General features: G+C 39.4%; 1 protein-coding gene across 1 annotated transcript in view; it reads right to left on the bottom strand.

Moving 5' to 3' along the window:
- The window catches only part of sema4f (sema domain, immunoglobulin domain (Ig), transmembrane domain (TM) and short cytoplasmic domain, (semaphorin) 4F), a 133219-nt gene that overhangs the window by 21696 nt on the left and 95466 nt on the right, over positions 1-16057 (bottom strand). Inside the window, exons 7-10 of the mRNA XM_051928472.1 lie at positions 9475-9626; positions 7151-7332; positions 3947-4088; positions 2098-2308 (exon numbers count right to left, since the gene is read on the bottom strand). Coding sequence (XP_051784432.1) covers positions 2098-2308; positions 3947-4088; positions 7151-7332; positions 9475-9626 — 687 coding nt within the window. The remainder of the gene's footprint in view (positions 1-2097; positions 2309-3946; positions 4089-7150; positions 7333-9474; positions 9627-16057) is intronic.

Below are 16057 nucleotides of genomic sequence, written 5' to 3'. Positions count from 1 at the left end.
CTTAGAACTTTTGGACATACAGTATAACTGGCATGGGCTATAATGACTTAGGACGGTCAAGCAGTGGAACTGCCGCATTTATTTCTGAAAACACAGCCTTCAGCTGTCTGCCTGTCTGTTTAAAGGACTACTCCATCTAAGAATTGTATTTTTCATATGTCATTTACCCCATGTAGTTTGCAGTGATGGTTCAGAAAAACTTTTAATTGTCATGTTTCATGCAGAACAGAGATAACAAAACAGGGTTCCATGGTAGAAAATGCTAGACAACAATAAACAGTATTTAAAAAAAATAAATAAATAAGAAAAAAATGTCCTGTTACTCATGTCACATAATCCACATGACAAGTTATTGGGCCGTATGCTAACAAAATTCCAAACATATGTATTTGTACTAAAATTTTGTTAAATAAACCACTTCTGGAAAACAATTGAGTGAATGAAAATGGAACACGCTCAGATGCGCTTGAGCATTTCAATAGAAAACCTGCCATCCAACCTCATTCATTGGTCAGGAGTCCAGCCCAGTAACAGCTTATTCACTGGCATACACTGCGCTTCATGTGATATCAACAAAAAGCATGCACTAAAGGACACGTAAAACTAAGGATGAAAGGTTACAAGGACAAAAATAGAACTTAGACTTGTGCAAGTCACTTATACCACCTTGGTGGATTTGTTCAAGTTACCCAAGATGCTTCAACAAGCAGGAGGCCAATTCACCTGTGTAGTTTCAAGGACCACCACTAAATAATCCAGAGGTCCTCCAGTTGTGGATCATCGCTATGAATAGGAATTCAACGATGAGCAGCAGGTCTACAACTCAAATGCTCGTCTGAGCACATTTCATTCTCATTTATGAGAGTGCTTTCCGGAGGTGGTTTATTTAGCAATATCTGCTTAAAAAATTACATGCTCTGTGCATGGTGTGAGTGCATGACTGAACGAGTGGACATGTGGATTATTTGATACAAGTAACATTTTCATATTGCTTTCTGTTGTCCAGGGTCTACTCTGTCAGAAACGTTTTTATCTCCATTCTGCATGTAAACATGATATTTTTTTTTCTCCCCCATCACTACAAGCTACATGGGGTAAGGAACATATAAAAAATATCACTTTATGGTGGAGTATTCCTTTAACACATCGATCACACATTTAACACAAATTTTATGAGCATGTTAAACTATTAATAACCTTTTGAATATTTCAAAATATATTGATGGATAGGACAGAGTGTATCTGATCTGATCTGACTTCAATGTAGTAAGTTATTTCTTATTTATTTGTAACTTCCTTACTACAAAAGAACTAATTAGAGCAATGAAATATACATTAAAAATTACTGGTATGATGGAAGTCTCTATTCTGAGAGCTCATACACTAAATTGTAAAATGTTTCTAGGGAACTCAAAATGAAAGCACTTGTTTTTTCCATATAAAAGACTTCAGATGAACATAATGTGTTGATGCAATGCTCCATTGACCACATGAACAATGTCCATTTAGTGTGCTCTTTCCCAACATGTTGTTTGTTTTTCTGTGGCTGTGTCCTTTTTGACTGTTGTGTAGTTACCATCTTAATAGGTTATGCTGGATTTGCTGAAATGCATATGTCTCATGCTAAGCAACAAACTGACATGACGTCAATATGCAACCCACCTGCCCACATTCTCTCATCCATTTGCATCCCACATACAAAGGTTTATATTCTGCATAGTTACACACATTGAATGCAAAGGCACTTGTTAACTGACAATGCAAATCACAAAACAAATAAATCTGAAGAATCAAATTCATAGACTTTCTGAGGCTTTACCCCACAGGTGTATATGGCAATAACCAATAAGTGTAGGTGGCAATATGCAAAAATGAATTTCCATAACCTATAGAGGCTTCTGTCTGATCTAATTACCTAGGAAGTTTAAAGTCTACAGCATCAAGAACCTCAGCAGTTACCAAAAAGGACAAGAACAAGAAACAAATACCACAATGCATGACATTTAAAGATCAGCAAAAACAAAGGTCCATCCATTACTCATCCATTTACATCACTGAAAACCACGTTCTGTACCACAAAACTAAGAGGTCCTTTACCTGTCCCAAGCAGCAAAATGGAAAATGAATCTCTGCCAGCGTGGGAGATGTTCACTGCAATCTTTGTGTACTTTGTGCCTCTCTTGACTAGTATGGCCTGGGAGAGCACAGGCTGCTCCATCAAAGGGTGGTCTCGCACAAATGTCAGCACTCTGTCGGGGAGAGTCAGAGAGCTGGTGTACCCTTGTGCCCTTATTGCTGATGTGATACACTGAGAAGAAAGAACAAGTTAAACTGCAAAATATATAATAAAAATGTGTTAGAATATACTGTTGAAAAATGAGATATGCATATAATGGTAGATACACTTTTTTTTTTTCAGAAACAGAAAAAGACAGCTTTGATTATTTGGTTGCTGCTCATAATGATTTGGGGGTAAAATCAGTCACCTGAGAGCTGTTTAGCATTAGATGGGGACATTTAATTTATATGCTATCACTATAGCATTAACTAGGGCCTCTGACAACACCTTAAACACGTTTTGCATCTTCTGTATGGATCTTAATTCATTTGTATTTTTTCCAAAACATTTGTTTTCAAAGAGACCTAAAATGTGGCAATACAGTGGAACCTCGGGTCACGACCGTAATTCGTTCCAAAACTCTGGTCACAACCCGATTTGGTTGTGACCCGAAGTAATTTCCCCCATAGAATTGTATGTAAATACAATTAATCCATTACGGACCATACGAGCTGTATGTAAATATATATATATACGCTCGCTCGCACTCTCTCTCTCTCTCGCTCGCTGCACAGGGAATGCACAGGGAGAGACTGAACACCCGAGTGTGGTCGTGAACAGATGCAAAAGTTTGGCAAACTTTTTGGTCATAACCCGATTTGTACGTGTTCCGAGACGTTCGTGACCCGAGGTTCCACTGTATTTTCAGCATGTTTTTCCTTGTATACGCTCAGAAGACATGATGAAGCAGCATCTTTAACTTTTGGCCTATAAGACAGTAAATTAGATGTACACTGCAACCTGACAAGTTCATCACTTTTATATAACCTGAAAAGATAAATCATGAGCTTATATTTTATTGCTAAATTTCAAAAGTCAGAAAATGGAAAATTACCACAATTTGAAATAATTATGGTTGTTGCATTCATTTCTATGTGGTATGGGTTTCTTTGGTGAGTTGGGATATATTAGGTAGGAATCAGTAAAAGACAAATCATGAAAAAGGTGCAAAAATCTACAACATTGCCATAAATACCTCATAGTAATGTCCATTATAAAAGAGGAGTGAACATCGGACAGAGATGAATGTATGTAGAAAAGGGAGTTACTTCAAAAGTGTGATTCTAAACAAGTAGTGGTAATAGGAAAAGATGAACAAAAAGATATATGACAACATTAAAGAAATCAAGTAATTTCTGACTACACCTGATTTATTTTTAATTGCAAAGATAATGACAAAATAAAATAAGCAGTGTTGTCCCCTTAGTATACATTTAGAAGTTGGTGAGGACTAGGTGGGACCTGGACTCAAAATAAGGTCATTGTTCCTCTTGTGTGTTGTGAAAGGCAGGTAAAGAATGCTCTAAAAATTCTTGTACTAATATGGGGAGTTACCAGCCCTGGTGAATCCAGAAAATGGCTGTTAACCCGGCACAGAACAAGAGAAGGTGAGGACTACATGATTTTAAGATGTGTCCTGATATGTAAAACCAAATAACCTGGGACATTTTGTGGTATAAATAACCACCTGAGGTCCCACATTCAGTGGGGGAACCGCAAACACATAGAAAAGAAGAGCTAAAGAGGGATGGTGAGCTTCAAAAATACCAGAAATAGCCTTGCATGAAACTGAAAAATGGTATTTCTTCTTTTTTTCTTATTGCTTACCGCTCCAGGTCGGGGACTCGGTGGAGGCTCCAAGCTTGGTGAATTTTCATAGTCAGACTTCACTCTTTTGTAATCACCATTAAAGGCATGGCTAATGTCCTTGATAGTATAGACACAGATGGCAGAGACCTCTTCTCGTTCCCTAAAAAAGATGAGTCAAAGCCAAGTTATTGGGGGGAAAAATGAGAATGACAACTCGTCTTATCAAGGTTCTGTCACAGTTTACATGACTTTCTCAGCAATTTTTCAGTCGCAGACTTCATTTATATAACCGTAGTGAGTCTTAGGCGGTTGTGTAGCATGGTATACCCAGTGACTTAGTCTAACTAGTCTGCGACTCACCCTTGCTCTGTTTTGTCTTAAGTCTTGGGGATGGGCTTGTGCACATAGCAGTATGAATGGAGGGCTGTCCTCATTGACCGCTATTGCATACGGCTGCAACCTGTATAATATCACCTTTAAAAACCACCAAAAAATAATAGAGACAACAAAAGGAAAAAAAGAGACATTAGGAAAGAAGAGTCTGCTAAAACTACTCATAACACAGGGGTGTACAAACTGTGGCCCGTGGTCCATTTTTATTGGCCTGCAGCAAATTCTAAAAGTATAATGAAATATGGCCCACACACAAAACTTATTCTTAACTGTATTGTACTTCTTATGTTTAACATATGCGGGAATACTGTTTTAATCAAGGCAGCGTCTTCACAAACAAGTGCAACCAAACAACAATTTTGCTACGGATGACAAAAAATGTCAGAACCAAAGAAACGCACAATAGCAAGTGAGTGTAGAAAATTTCAGACAAGGTGGGAAAATGAATATTTCTTCCTAGAAGTCAAGGGTAAGTGTGTCTATTTGATTTGCAATGAAACTATTTCAGTGATGAAAGAGTATAATGTGTGTCGACACTACGAAACCAAACATCCGATCTACACGTCCTACACTGGTACCAAGCGAGAACAGAAAGTTAAGCAAATGGCAGCTAGTCTGCTAGCTCAACAATAGTATTTTTTTCCGTGCTAACAAAACACAAGAAAATGCCACATTAGCCAGCTGCGAAGTAGCGCAACTCACTGCTCGACACGGGAAACCTTTTCAGATGGTGACCTCATAAAACAGTGCCTCACTAAAGTCGCAGGAATAATATGCCCTGAGAAGATGCAGGAATTCAACAACGTTCGCTTGTCTAGAAACGCAGTTGTGTGGCAAATTGAAGATTTGTCAGCTAACTAACTTAAAACATCAAGTGTCAGATAAAGCTTGTGCTATTGATTTTTACTCGATTGCACGTGATGAGAGCACTTTGTAATACAATAAATGAAAACCCATTAATAGAGAGCTGTGTTGCTCTTTTTTCTTTAAGCATATTCAATTATCAAGCATAACTTACCTATATTTGATTGATTTTGCTAGCTTAATACACCAGAGGTGAGGCAATATACCTCACCTCAAGTTGGTGGCCCAACCCTTTGCATATTTCTCTGTATGTGGCCCCCAGTGAAAAAGGTTTGGACACCCCTGCCATAACAGAAGCCATTATATAATTTTTTCTCAATTCCAGGTGAGCTCTTCAGACTTAACATTTTATTCCCTCAGGTAAAGTGATTGGCACAGACTCCTCTTAAAGAACATTCATCCGTCCACTTTCTAAACGCTCTTTTTTTCACAATAGGGTCAATCTCAACAACATCAGGTCCAAAACATGGAGGGGTTGCTAGTCCAGTCCATCACACAAGCCAACAACCTTTATTTTATATACCACCTTTCTATTGTGAGCCCCATCTCAAGGTGCTTTATGCGTAAACAACTGTGCCGTATACTGTATGTGTGCATGTATAGTTATGCAATTATACCAGTTTATTTACTGCCTTATGGGCCCAACGTGACTGATCCCAGGTGGTCAAAATCAAACACCACACCAAGTTTATATACAGTGGTTGCTTAGTCTTAGGTCATAGGTGCCCTTGCACCTGTTTAAATATGTTTATTCATTTGAGACCACCAAAAGACAAATCTTCTCCCAGTCAGGTGCAGGTAATGGAATAGTGGGGCTCATTCAGACTCTGATAACAAGTCAAGTCAAGTCAAGTTGGGGAGCATGCACTGGCACAGTGCGTTGCCGCACCCACTACACGACGAAATAACTCGGCATCCCGGTTGGCAACCCCCCAGGCAGACACACGGTCCAGTCCCACCCTCCGGAAATGACCCTCTATCTGCTGCAGCCAGGTGTTACGTGGGCGACCCCTTGGCCTGTTCCAGCCACTCGGGTCCCCACCAATGAGGATCTTACAAGCTGGATCACCCTCATGGAAACACGCCACATGGCCGTAGTACCATAACTGACGCTCCCTCACAATGCAGGTAATGTGCCTCATTTTGGACTCCATGAGCAACCGCTCATTTGACAGAAAGTCAAACCAACGGTACCCAAGGATACCAAAGAAGTCCAGTGTTTATCTCAGATCACTGGATAACGTTCATGTTTCACAGCCATATAGCAAGACAGGAAGCACCAGAACTCTGAAGACTTGGACCTTTGTCCTTTTGCTAAGATATCGGGAGCGCCACACACCCCTTTCCAGTGACCTCATGACCCCCAAATCCCCCCCCCCCCCCTCCATGCTCTCCCAATCCGTCTATGGACTTCATAGGAAGAGTCACAGTGACAATACACTCTGATAACGCTAATTGGAAAATAAAAGAAATTGATTTTTTACAGTCAATTGTAGTCAAAAGCCCCTTTCACACATGCAGGTTGTCTGAGGATACACTGTTTATTGCTATTAAAAGCAAAGGATTTCTTCCAGGCTCACCAAAAAGATGGTGTAAGTTTACATATGTGTTAAGTTGTTTACTGTAAGCTTCTAGCTTTCCTAGTAACTTTCCTCACTCTATAGGATAATTAACTGCTTTTTAGTTGTAGTTTCATATCTATGTTTATGTAAGATTAGGTTTGTATATGTCTAGCTACAGTGGCTTAAGTAGAACACAGTTCTCTTGCCATACTTCAACAGATCTAAAAAAAAGAAAACACACACATCACAGCAGACCTCAATGAGAGCGAACCAATCAAAAACACTTCTGGTTTGCCATATACCAGTCCAAGACAAGTCTGAACACAAATGCACTAAATACACTTAAATAGGAAGCACGCTGGGTTCTGTATGATAACGTGAATAATGTCCTTGATTTTCTTACCATTGAGAAGAGAAGATTCCATAGAACTGGGTGCTTTGCCAGTTGTCTGGGTCTATCCGTAATGTGTACACATCACGAAGAATGTTGAATCGACCCCCAGTGTCAGGATCCTCACAAGCGAGCTGCGCTTTCAAGAATGTGGTCCAGCGTTTCTGCAGGGTCTTTTGGCCTCCAATGTCACCCTAGAAGCAGAGAATTAGGTAAGTTACCACCAAGTAAAATAAGGAACAGTACCAGTGCAGCCACTGCAAATCTTCAAGGTATTTTTTGCGTACATCACAAACAAACTAAACTGATCAACACGTAATTCTGTGTGATGTGCTGTGGCTTGTTTAAAGAGTCATGCTGTTGCCTAACTTGAAGAGGTGTAGTGGGCTCTTCGTCATATCAGTGACTAGTTCAAATTTTGAGTTCTAGATGCCCTGCCTACTCTCATCATTGGTTATGAGAAAATATTCTGGACTGCCAATAAAAACACAAATCTTTGCTGCTGAACTCCAAGCTTGCACAGCCAGAAAATCTTTAAAGGACTACTGGATCTTTGTCATTTCATTGCAACCAAACAATAATCTCTACCCATGTGTTAAAAAGTCACCATGTAGGTAATTTGAGAAACTTGACCTGCAAGTCTTATAATGTATTTAAGTGGCAAGAAATTATGTCATAAATTAAGTATATGAATACTTGTGCATGTGTGTAACACATTAATGTTTATCTCACAGTCTGACTGACACTAATGCATTAAAATGTTGTGAGAAGGCTGGCTTCCATACATGCAGTCTTGTTGTAAAGCTGTGTTCCAGTTTCCCTGTGTTCCCGGATGTAATGCATAGAGAAGGCAGACTGTGGATTAAATGTAGCTATGCAACATGTTCACTAACCCAGCACAGTGAATCTTCTACCTCATTACAAGAGATCTATGAATGACTACAATCACATACTCGAGGACATCAGTGGAAATTAAGGGAAGGCATTTAAAACGGAAGCCAGGACGCACTTCTTTACGCAGAGAGCTGTGGGACTCTGGAACAAACTATCAAGGCGTGTAGTTGAAGCAGAAACCTTGACAACCTTTAAGAAGAATCTGGATGAGATACTGGGACAGCTTGGCTATTAGCTAAACAAACAGGGATGATGGACTGAATGGTATCCTCTCGTTTGTCAAATGTCTTATGTATTCTCATGTATGTACAATCTTCCGGATATACATTATATCAATAAAGCTAGGCTGCATCTGGCAGGGGATCTTAATTAGATAAGAAATCTAAACTTCTTTTTTCAATATACGTTTGGACCTGTTGTTGAGTGTTTTAATTTTTTTTGTCCTATCCTGTACTTCTCCTGGATGTTAGTTAGCACATTTCCAACACCATCACTGACTCTCAAGTTAAAATCACCATATTCTTCCTTTACCAATTTGGAACATGCTCTTGCTGCATGCCATTAGACTACTAAACAATTCCTGCTGTCAATTTTTAATTTATATACTTTATTTTCCACATATGGCAACAATACATGGTGCTTCATCGGTAAGAAGAAAGCACTTTAATGAGGTAAAAAGAAAAAACTAAGATTCAGTTGGTTAGAATTTACCTTAAATAATCTTTAGTTTATTTTGGACAATGTTTGTGCTATGAAAATTAATATAATTTATAGTTTTTGTTATTTTCATTTCTTCCTTGATAAGACCACTTTGCATTCCAGGAATATTTCTACTATGGCACTGCAGTCACTGTGCATGTGTCAGCTAATGACTTATCTATTTAAAAGCAGGGGACGGGGAGAAATTAGCCATCTACGCTTTAAATAAAACTAAAAAAGAAGTACTATCTCAACTTACAAAAATAAAAGCAAATTATTTTAGTTAGGACTGTTTCTAGTTTTTACCCCATATAAGAAGTTTGCCTTGTTTATGAACATGATTTCACTATTTGTGTTCTTATCTCTGCTGCCTATAAAGTAAAATCACCAATAATATGCTCTTTTTTATGAAAAGACGTTCTTCTTGGTCACAGCGGTTTTTTTTCATTCTTACATCCTTTCCATGTCATCTTCAAAGCACTGCTAAATGCTTAACACAGCAATGGCAATGAACTCTCCTCAATATCAAATGGCACTTTTAGAAATCTAGAACTGAACGAGGGCTACTAACAGCCTATCAAAAGAAGAAAGGCAAAGAAAAAATGATGAGTGAGTAGCAGTGGGTGGATGGATAAATCATCATTAAATGTGAGGCAAACACAAACCAACAAACAGGACAGCTCTACAGCATTCCAATCCATTTAGGGGCAATGTTGACTTACAATACAAAAATGACAACTCACTTTGCAAACTCGAGCCACACGGGGAATTCTCACTTTAGCATAAAACTCGTACTCTCTTGCGGTCTCCGTCAAAAAGAAATAGACCTTGTCATCATCACCATTGTTGCTGTTCTTGCTCTCTGGCACAAAAGCAGAACTCACAAACTCCGGCTCTGTGGAAAGAAGTGGAGAAAGGTGGGATGTTAGGAAAGGTGACCGTGGTCTTTAATTACTCTGTAGAAGAGACTCATTAAAAGTAATGAAATAAATAAAATTGTGCTGGCTATACATCGCGGCACGGTGGTGCAGTGGGTAGTGCTGCTGCCTCGCAGTTGTGTTCGCTTCCTGAGTCCTCTCTGCGTGGAGTTTGCATGTTCTCCCCGTGTCTGCATGGGTTTCCTCCGGGTACTCCGGTTTCCTCCCACAGTCCAAAGACATGCAGGTTAGGTTCATTGGTGATTCTAAATTGTCCCTAGTGTGTGGGTGTGTGTGTGTGTGTGCCCTGCGGTGGACTGGCACCCTGCTCAGGATTTGTTCCTGCCTTGCACCCTGTGTTGGCTGGGATTGGCTCCAGCAGACCCCTGTGACCCTGTAGTTATGATATAGCAGGTTGGATAATGGATGGATGGATGGATGGCTATACATCATCTCAGCAGAGGATAAAGATGTTAAAAGCAGCTACTGGTAACCATGCTTGCACTTTCAGGAGTCAAAGCAGAAGGGACAATCATTCTGGGGAAGGATAGCTTAATTAGTCAAATCAGATTATTTTAAACATATCGATTATAATGAACATTAACATTACAATAAAATATTTCATATGTTGCTCCAATAAAGACAACTTGATAAAACAAAGAAGAAAAAAAATGTGTAACAAATTGTTTTATTAGCCTCACTGCTAAATATTACAGCACTTTAAATGAAAGTCAATTCTATACTTCAAAGACAGCATAGCTTGGCTCAGTATAAGGGTGTCATAGACAGTAATACAGTGGAACAAAAATGACGCAAGGCACAGCACCGGGACTAATTACAGCAGACTGCTGATGTAAATTAGCAGGCTAACCTAATGAGGAAACTTCAATGTGCACCAAAACACTGAAGTAGAAGGAGGACAGCAGGGGAATAACAAAGACCTCCCACCGCTCTACCCCAGTGGCACACATGGAAAGCAAAATCTCCCAGAGCATAATTCATCACACAGATGTTCTGGATGGAAAAACAAAGTTATTTTTGGTGAGTGGACAGTTTTTTTCATAACAATACACAAATATGCATAAATGGTCACCTATAAACATGAATATTCATTGTTAATACACCTTATAAAAAAACAAAATAACTGCTTTCCAGTAAAGCAATTAATATAATTTAAGAGATTTAAGTGTGGGCATACTCCGTGAAGAACTGGCATCAAGTCTATAGCTGTTTCCCTCCATGAGTCTGTTAACACAGCAGGCTCCCATAATCCTGACCAGGAGAAAGGGGGAACATAAAGTGATTGGTAAGTATAAGCACAGACTTATAAGTAATTCATTATTTTACATTTAGCGTGTATGTTGATGTGCATGAGCAACCGGTGACCATCTCCCTGACTCAACTGAGCTAAACAATACCACTCTGAGACAACAGCGGGTGCTGTCGCTACCAGTATATTCTCTTTCACTTACAGTCCTGAGAAGGAAACCAGTGTGGGTATCCACCCCTACCCATGATGCCGAGAGCTGACCCTGCACCTTCCAGTCAGGACGCTATAAAACTGGACGGCCTGGGAAGGTTGTTTATCACTGCAGTCAAGGAATTGAGACTGAACGAGCTTCCTTGTGAGATCCAAGAAAGAATAAAACTTGGCGTGGGCTGATGTTTTAGTCAGCTGTCTTTTCCATTGTGCTGCAGTGCACCCTTTTTCCTTTTTTCAGTTTCCTCATTAAATGTGGCTGCCAGGTTGTTACCCCACTGATTTCTCCTGCTTTGCTCTGGTCTGTCTGTCGGTCACAATGTGTATTCCCAAATGTGCATAAATATATTTAATAGATGTTGAAAGACAGTGTAGTAAAAACACACATATCCATGCATCTATTGATCTCTGCGTGCCACGTTTACTTTAAACCAACTTCACAATCTGCTCCCTTTTTCTGGTTGAAGAACGGAATGTACTCTATTAATTATTTTTTATAACTTTAAATTGTATTATTCAACCTATAATGAATGCAAAATGTTTAAAAACAAAAGTCACCACAATCTTCATTCATGTATATGTCAATATGTGAAGGTTTTGCTAAAATTGTACAGTTATTTTCATGCTTCAACATACAATAGCTATGGCTCAAACACCTGTAACCTTATTAGTGTTTTTCTCTGTTTCTATTTTTTTCCCTTATAATACTTCAGGAACTGGGAACATAACTGGGCAGGTGTAAAGAGTATATATATTTGTGTTTTTGTGAAATAAAATGACATATTTGAATTTGTTTATCATGGTAGAGGAGAGTGGAAACGTGTTCCATGTTTGTCAGACATACAAGAAAGAATTATAATGTACTCTGTTATAAAAACTACTACTAACACAGTGGCGTGACAAAAGCATGCAAGAAAAATGCACGCAACAATGATTGAGTGCAACTAGTACATTTTATTTACACTACTACTACTATTATGAAATAAATGACAGAAAACCACAACTTAGAAAAAATCCTTTCTTGCTTTAAAGTACTTTAACATTTTATAGAAAACATTACAAACCCCTGCACTTTTGTCAGAAAACTGTTACAATTACAAATGCTTTGGCATACATATGTTTATTTCTATTGCTGGCACTGGAAAAACGCAAATAACAGAAAAAAAGGTAAAATCTGATATCACTGTCTACAAAAACACTGTACAGTATCTAATTTAAACATTAGGTCACCATTAAAAGAATCAGGCAACACTTGTACAATGTGCTATTTTTAAAATTTCTGTCATCTGTGGATGTCTACAGCTCAGCCTGGCAAAAAACAAGCTTTTTGTGATCCCGGCCAGCCTGTATGCTTATCCCCTCATCTCTGTACAGCTTGGCTCACTGTTGCTAACACCTGCCAAGTCAGTATGGAACCTTGGGGTAGCGACTGATGAGCAGCTATCTTTTTTCTGACCACATCTCTACTGTTTCTCGTTCATTCAGGTTCACGCTGTACAACATCCGCAAGATCAGGCCTTAGCTGACAGAGTATGCAGCACAACTTCTGCTCCAAGCTTTGGTCTTGTCGTGTCTGGACTGCTGCAACTCAGTTCTGGCAGAAGTTCCCACATGTGCTATCAAGCCACTGCAAATAGTCTAGAATGCAGTGGCCCATCTTGTATTTAACCAGTCAAGATAGGCACATGTCACTCTTCTCTGCAGGTCCCTGTAGCGGCACGCATTAAGTTTAAATCCCTGATGCTTATACAGAGTAGGCAGTGGGTCAGCACCTGTGTATATGGAGACACTGGTGAGGTGCTTTACTCCTTCTCACCCACTCAGTTCTATCAGGGAAAAGCATCTAATGATGCCGCCTCCATGTGGTATCAAGTCTCAATCCATAATCTTTTCCTGTGTAGTTCGTAGTTGGTGGAACAGCTGCCCAAATTCATTCCATACTGGTGAATCCTTCAATGTATTTAAGAGGCAATTGAAAACCCATCTATTCTGTGAATATCTATCAAATTGATGAAAAAAAAAACATTTGCTCTGTGATATTTTATACTCTATGATTGTAAATGTACTAGTTATTACATCTTTTCAATTGTGGCAATCAACTTTTGTTACGCGTCCTATTATACTTGCTAAACAAACAGGCCCTAACCTAATGTTACTCAATTGTTTAACTATTTTGTAAGTTGCTTTGGATAAAAGTGTCTGCTAAGCAAATAAATGTAAATGCAAATGTAAATTTGTACACACACAGCGTTGAACAGTTAACACCACACTGCCCCATTTGGTGGCTTCAGTCTTCTACCATTCAGTAAGAGATCTTTTCTTGCAAATGTTGTTACATACATCAGTGCTGGAATTCATACTGAACAAGTTTTTAAGTCACATTGTCAAGAATTTACATTTTTCCTTTTCCCCTTAACAGAGTGAGGCATGTGAGATCTTTTCAGCGTACACATCATGCATTATACCCAATCTTCCTTTCAAGACCACTAGAAACAAAGGCTGAATTGTAATAACTTCTGCTCATAGCCCATTAAAAATAATTGCACATTTTTTTTATTATGTGACACTATGACCAAAGCTCTAAAAATGACTAAAATTCTGCAAATGTTACTGATCCCCGAGTGTTTTTCATATGGAATGTCATTTTGATCTTGTAATTTAATTACATGCTTTGACACATATCTTTTGCAGTGTCTAACTTTGGATTGCTGTATATAAAACTAAAGATGGCGATTTATTTAAACAAGGATCTGTTACACTAGATGCTGGACATCAGATTATTATGAATGGTTATGAAAGGTATAACAAAAGGTAGAAACTATCAATGCTTTACGAAAAAAAAAAAAAAACTGCAACATAAGCAAAAAGAAGTAGAAGTGGATAAAAAACACATGTCCTGATTTTTTTATAGCGGCATTTACCAAACACAAATCGGTGGACTGGCACCGATCCATAGAATATTTTGCTGGTCCAGAAAAATCAGGGAATTCTCAGGTCATGCTTTTTAGCCAATGTGAACCCTTCTAATTTTTCAGATAAGATTTCAAGCAAAACATTGCACCATATTCTGTTCTGTGTATGAGGTGTCCACATAATCTGGACGCTGTAAATTCGAAGGGGGAAGGCTCTCCAATCAAATTGTATAACATGTTTATGCTCGAAACTCCCAGAGGGACCCAACACTCTCTGATTTGATGTTAGTAAATCTGGATGATAGAATCTTTGCTCTATTAAGAAGTTTAAAAAGAAAGTACTGTCACTTTTGTATTGTCACTTCAGGCACTGGTTGCACAAAGCATAATACAGAGTAAATAAAGTTTATTATACTATTCACCTCCCCAGTATCTGCAAAGATTTCTGTAGGTCCACATGTCAAAAAGGTTGACAACTGCTGGTCTACAGCAATGCTATAAAAACTCAGACAGACAGACAGACAGACAGACAGACAGACAGACAGACAGACAGACAGATAGATAGATAGATAGATAGATAGATAGATAGATAGATCCTATCTATCTATCTATCTATCTATCTATCTATCTATCTATCTATCTATCTATCTATCTACAGTGCATCCGGAAAGTATTCACAGCACATCACTTTTTCCACATTTTGTTATGTTACAGCCTTATTCCAAAATGGATTAAATTCATTTTTTTCCTCAGAATTCTATCACACAACACCCCATAATGACAACGTGTAAAAAGTTTACTTGAGGTTTTTGCATATTTATTAAAAATAAAAAAATTGAGAAAGCACATGTACATAAGTATTCACAGCCTTTGCTGTGAAGCTCGAAATTGAGCTCAGGTGCATCCTGTTTCCCCTGATCATCCTTGAGATGTTTCTGCAGCTTAATTGGAGTCCACCTTGTGGTAAATTCAGTTGATTGGACATGATTTGGAAAGGCACACACCTGTCTATATAAGGTCCCACATTTGACAGTTCATGTCAGAGCACAAACCAAGCATGAAGTCAAAGGAATTGTCTGTAGACCTCCGAGACAGGATTGTCTTGAGGCACATATCTGGGGAAGGTTACAGAAAAATTTCTGCTTCTTTGAAGGTCCCAATGGGCACAGTGGCCTCCATCATCCGTAAGTGGAAGAAGTTTAAAACCACCAGGACTCTTCCTAGAGCTGGCCGGCCATCTAAACTGAGCAATTGGGGGAGTAGGGCCTTAGTCAGGGAGGTGACCATGAACCCGATGGTCACTCTGTCAGAGCTCCAGACGTCCTCTGTGGAGAGAGGAGAACCTTCCAGAAGGACAACCATCTCTGCAGCAATCCACCAATCAGGCCTGTATGGTAGAGTGGCCAGACGGAAGCCACTCCTTAGTAAAAGGCACATGGAAGCCCGTCTGGAGTTTGCCAAAAGGCACCTGAAGGACTCTCAGTCCATGAGAAAGAAAAATTCTCTGGTCTGATGAGACAAAGATTGAACTCTTTGGTGTGAATGCCAGGCGTCACGTTTGGAGGAAACCTGGCACCATCCCTACAGTGAAGCATGGTGGTGGCAGCATCATGCTGTGGGGATGTTTTTCAGCAGCAGGAACTGGGAGACTAGTCAGGATAAAGGGAAAGATGACTGCAGCAATGTACAGAGACATCCTGGATGAAAACCTGCTCCAGAGCGCTCTTGACCTCAGACTGGGGCGATGGTTCATCTTTCAGCAGGACAACGACCCTAAGCACACAGCCAAGATATCAAAGGAGTGGCTTCAGGACAACTCTGTGAATGTCCTTGAGTGGCCCAGCCAGAGCCCAGACTTGAATCCGATTGAACATCTCTGGAGAGATCTTAAAATGGCTGTGCACCGACGCTTCCCATCCAACCTGATAGAGCTTGAGAGGTGCTGCAAAGAGGAATGGGCGAAACTGGCCAAGGATAGGTGTGCCAAGCTTGTGGCATCATATTCAACAAGACTTGA

The sequence above is a fragment of the Erpetoichthys calabaricus genome, chromosome 5 (assembly GCF_900747795.2).
Source record: "Erpetoichthys calabaricus chromosome 5, fErpCal1.3, whole genome shotgun sequence".
Classification (NCBI taxonomy): Eukaryota; Metazoa; Chordata; class Cladistia; order Polypteriformes; family Polypteridae; genus Erpetoichthys; species Erpetoichthys calabaricus.
This window is presented reverse-complemented; position numbering and strand designations above follow the sequence as displayed.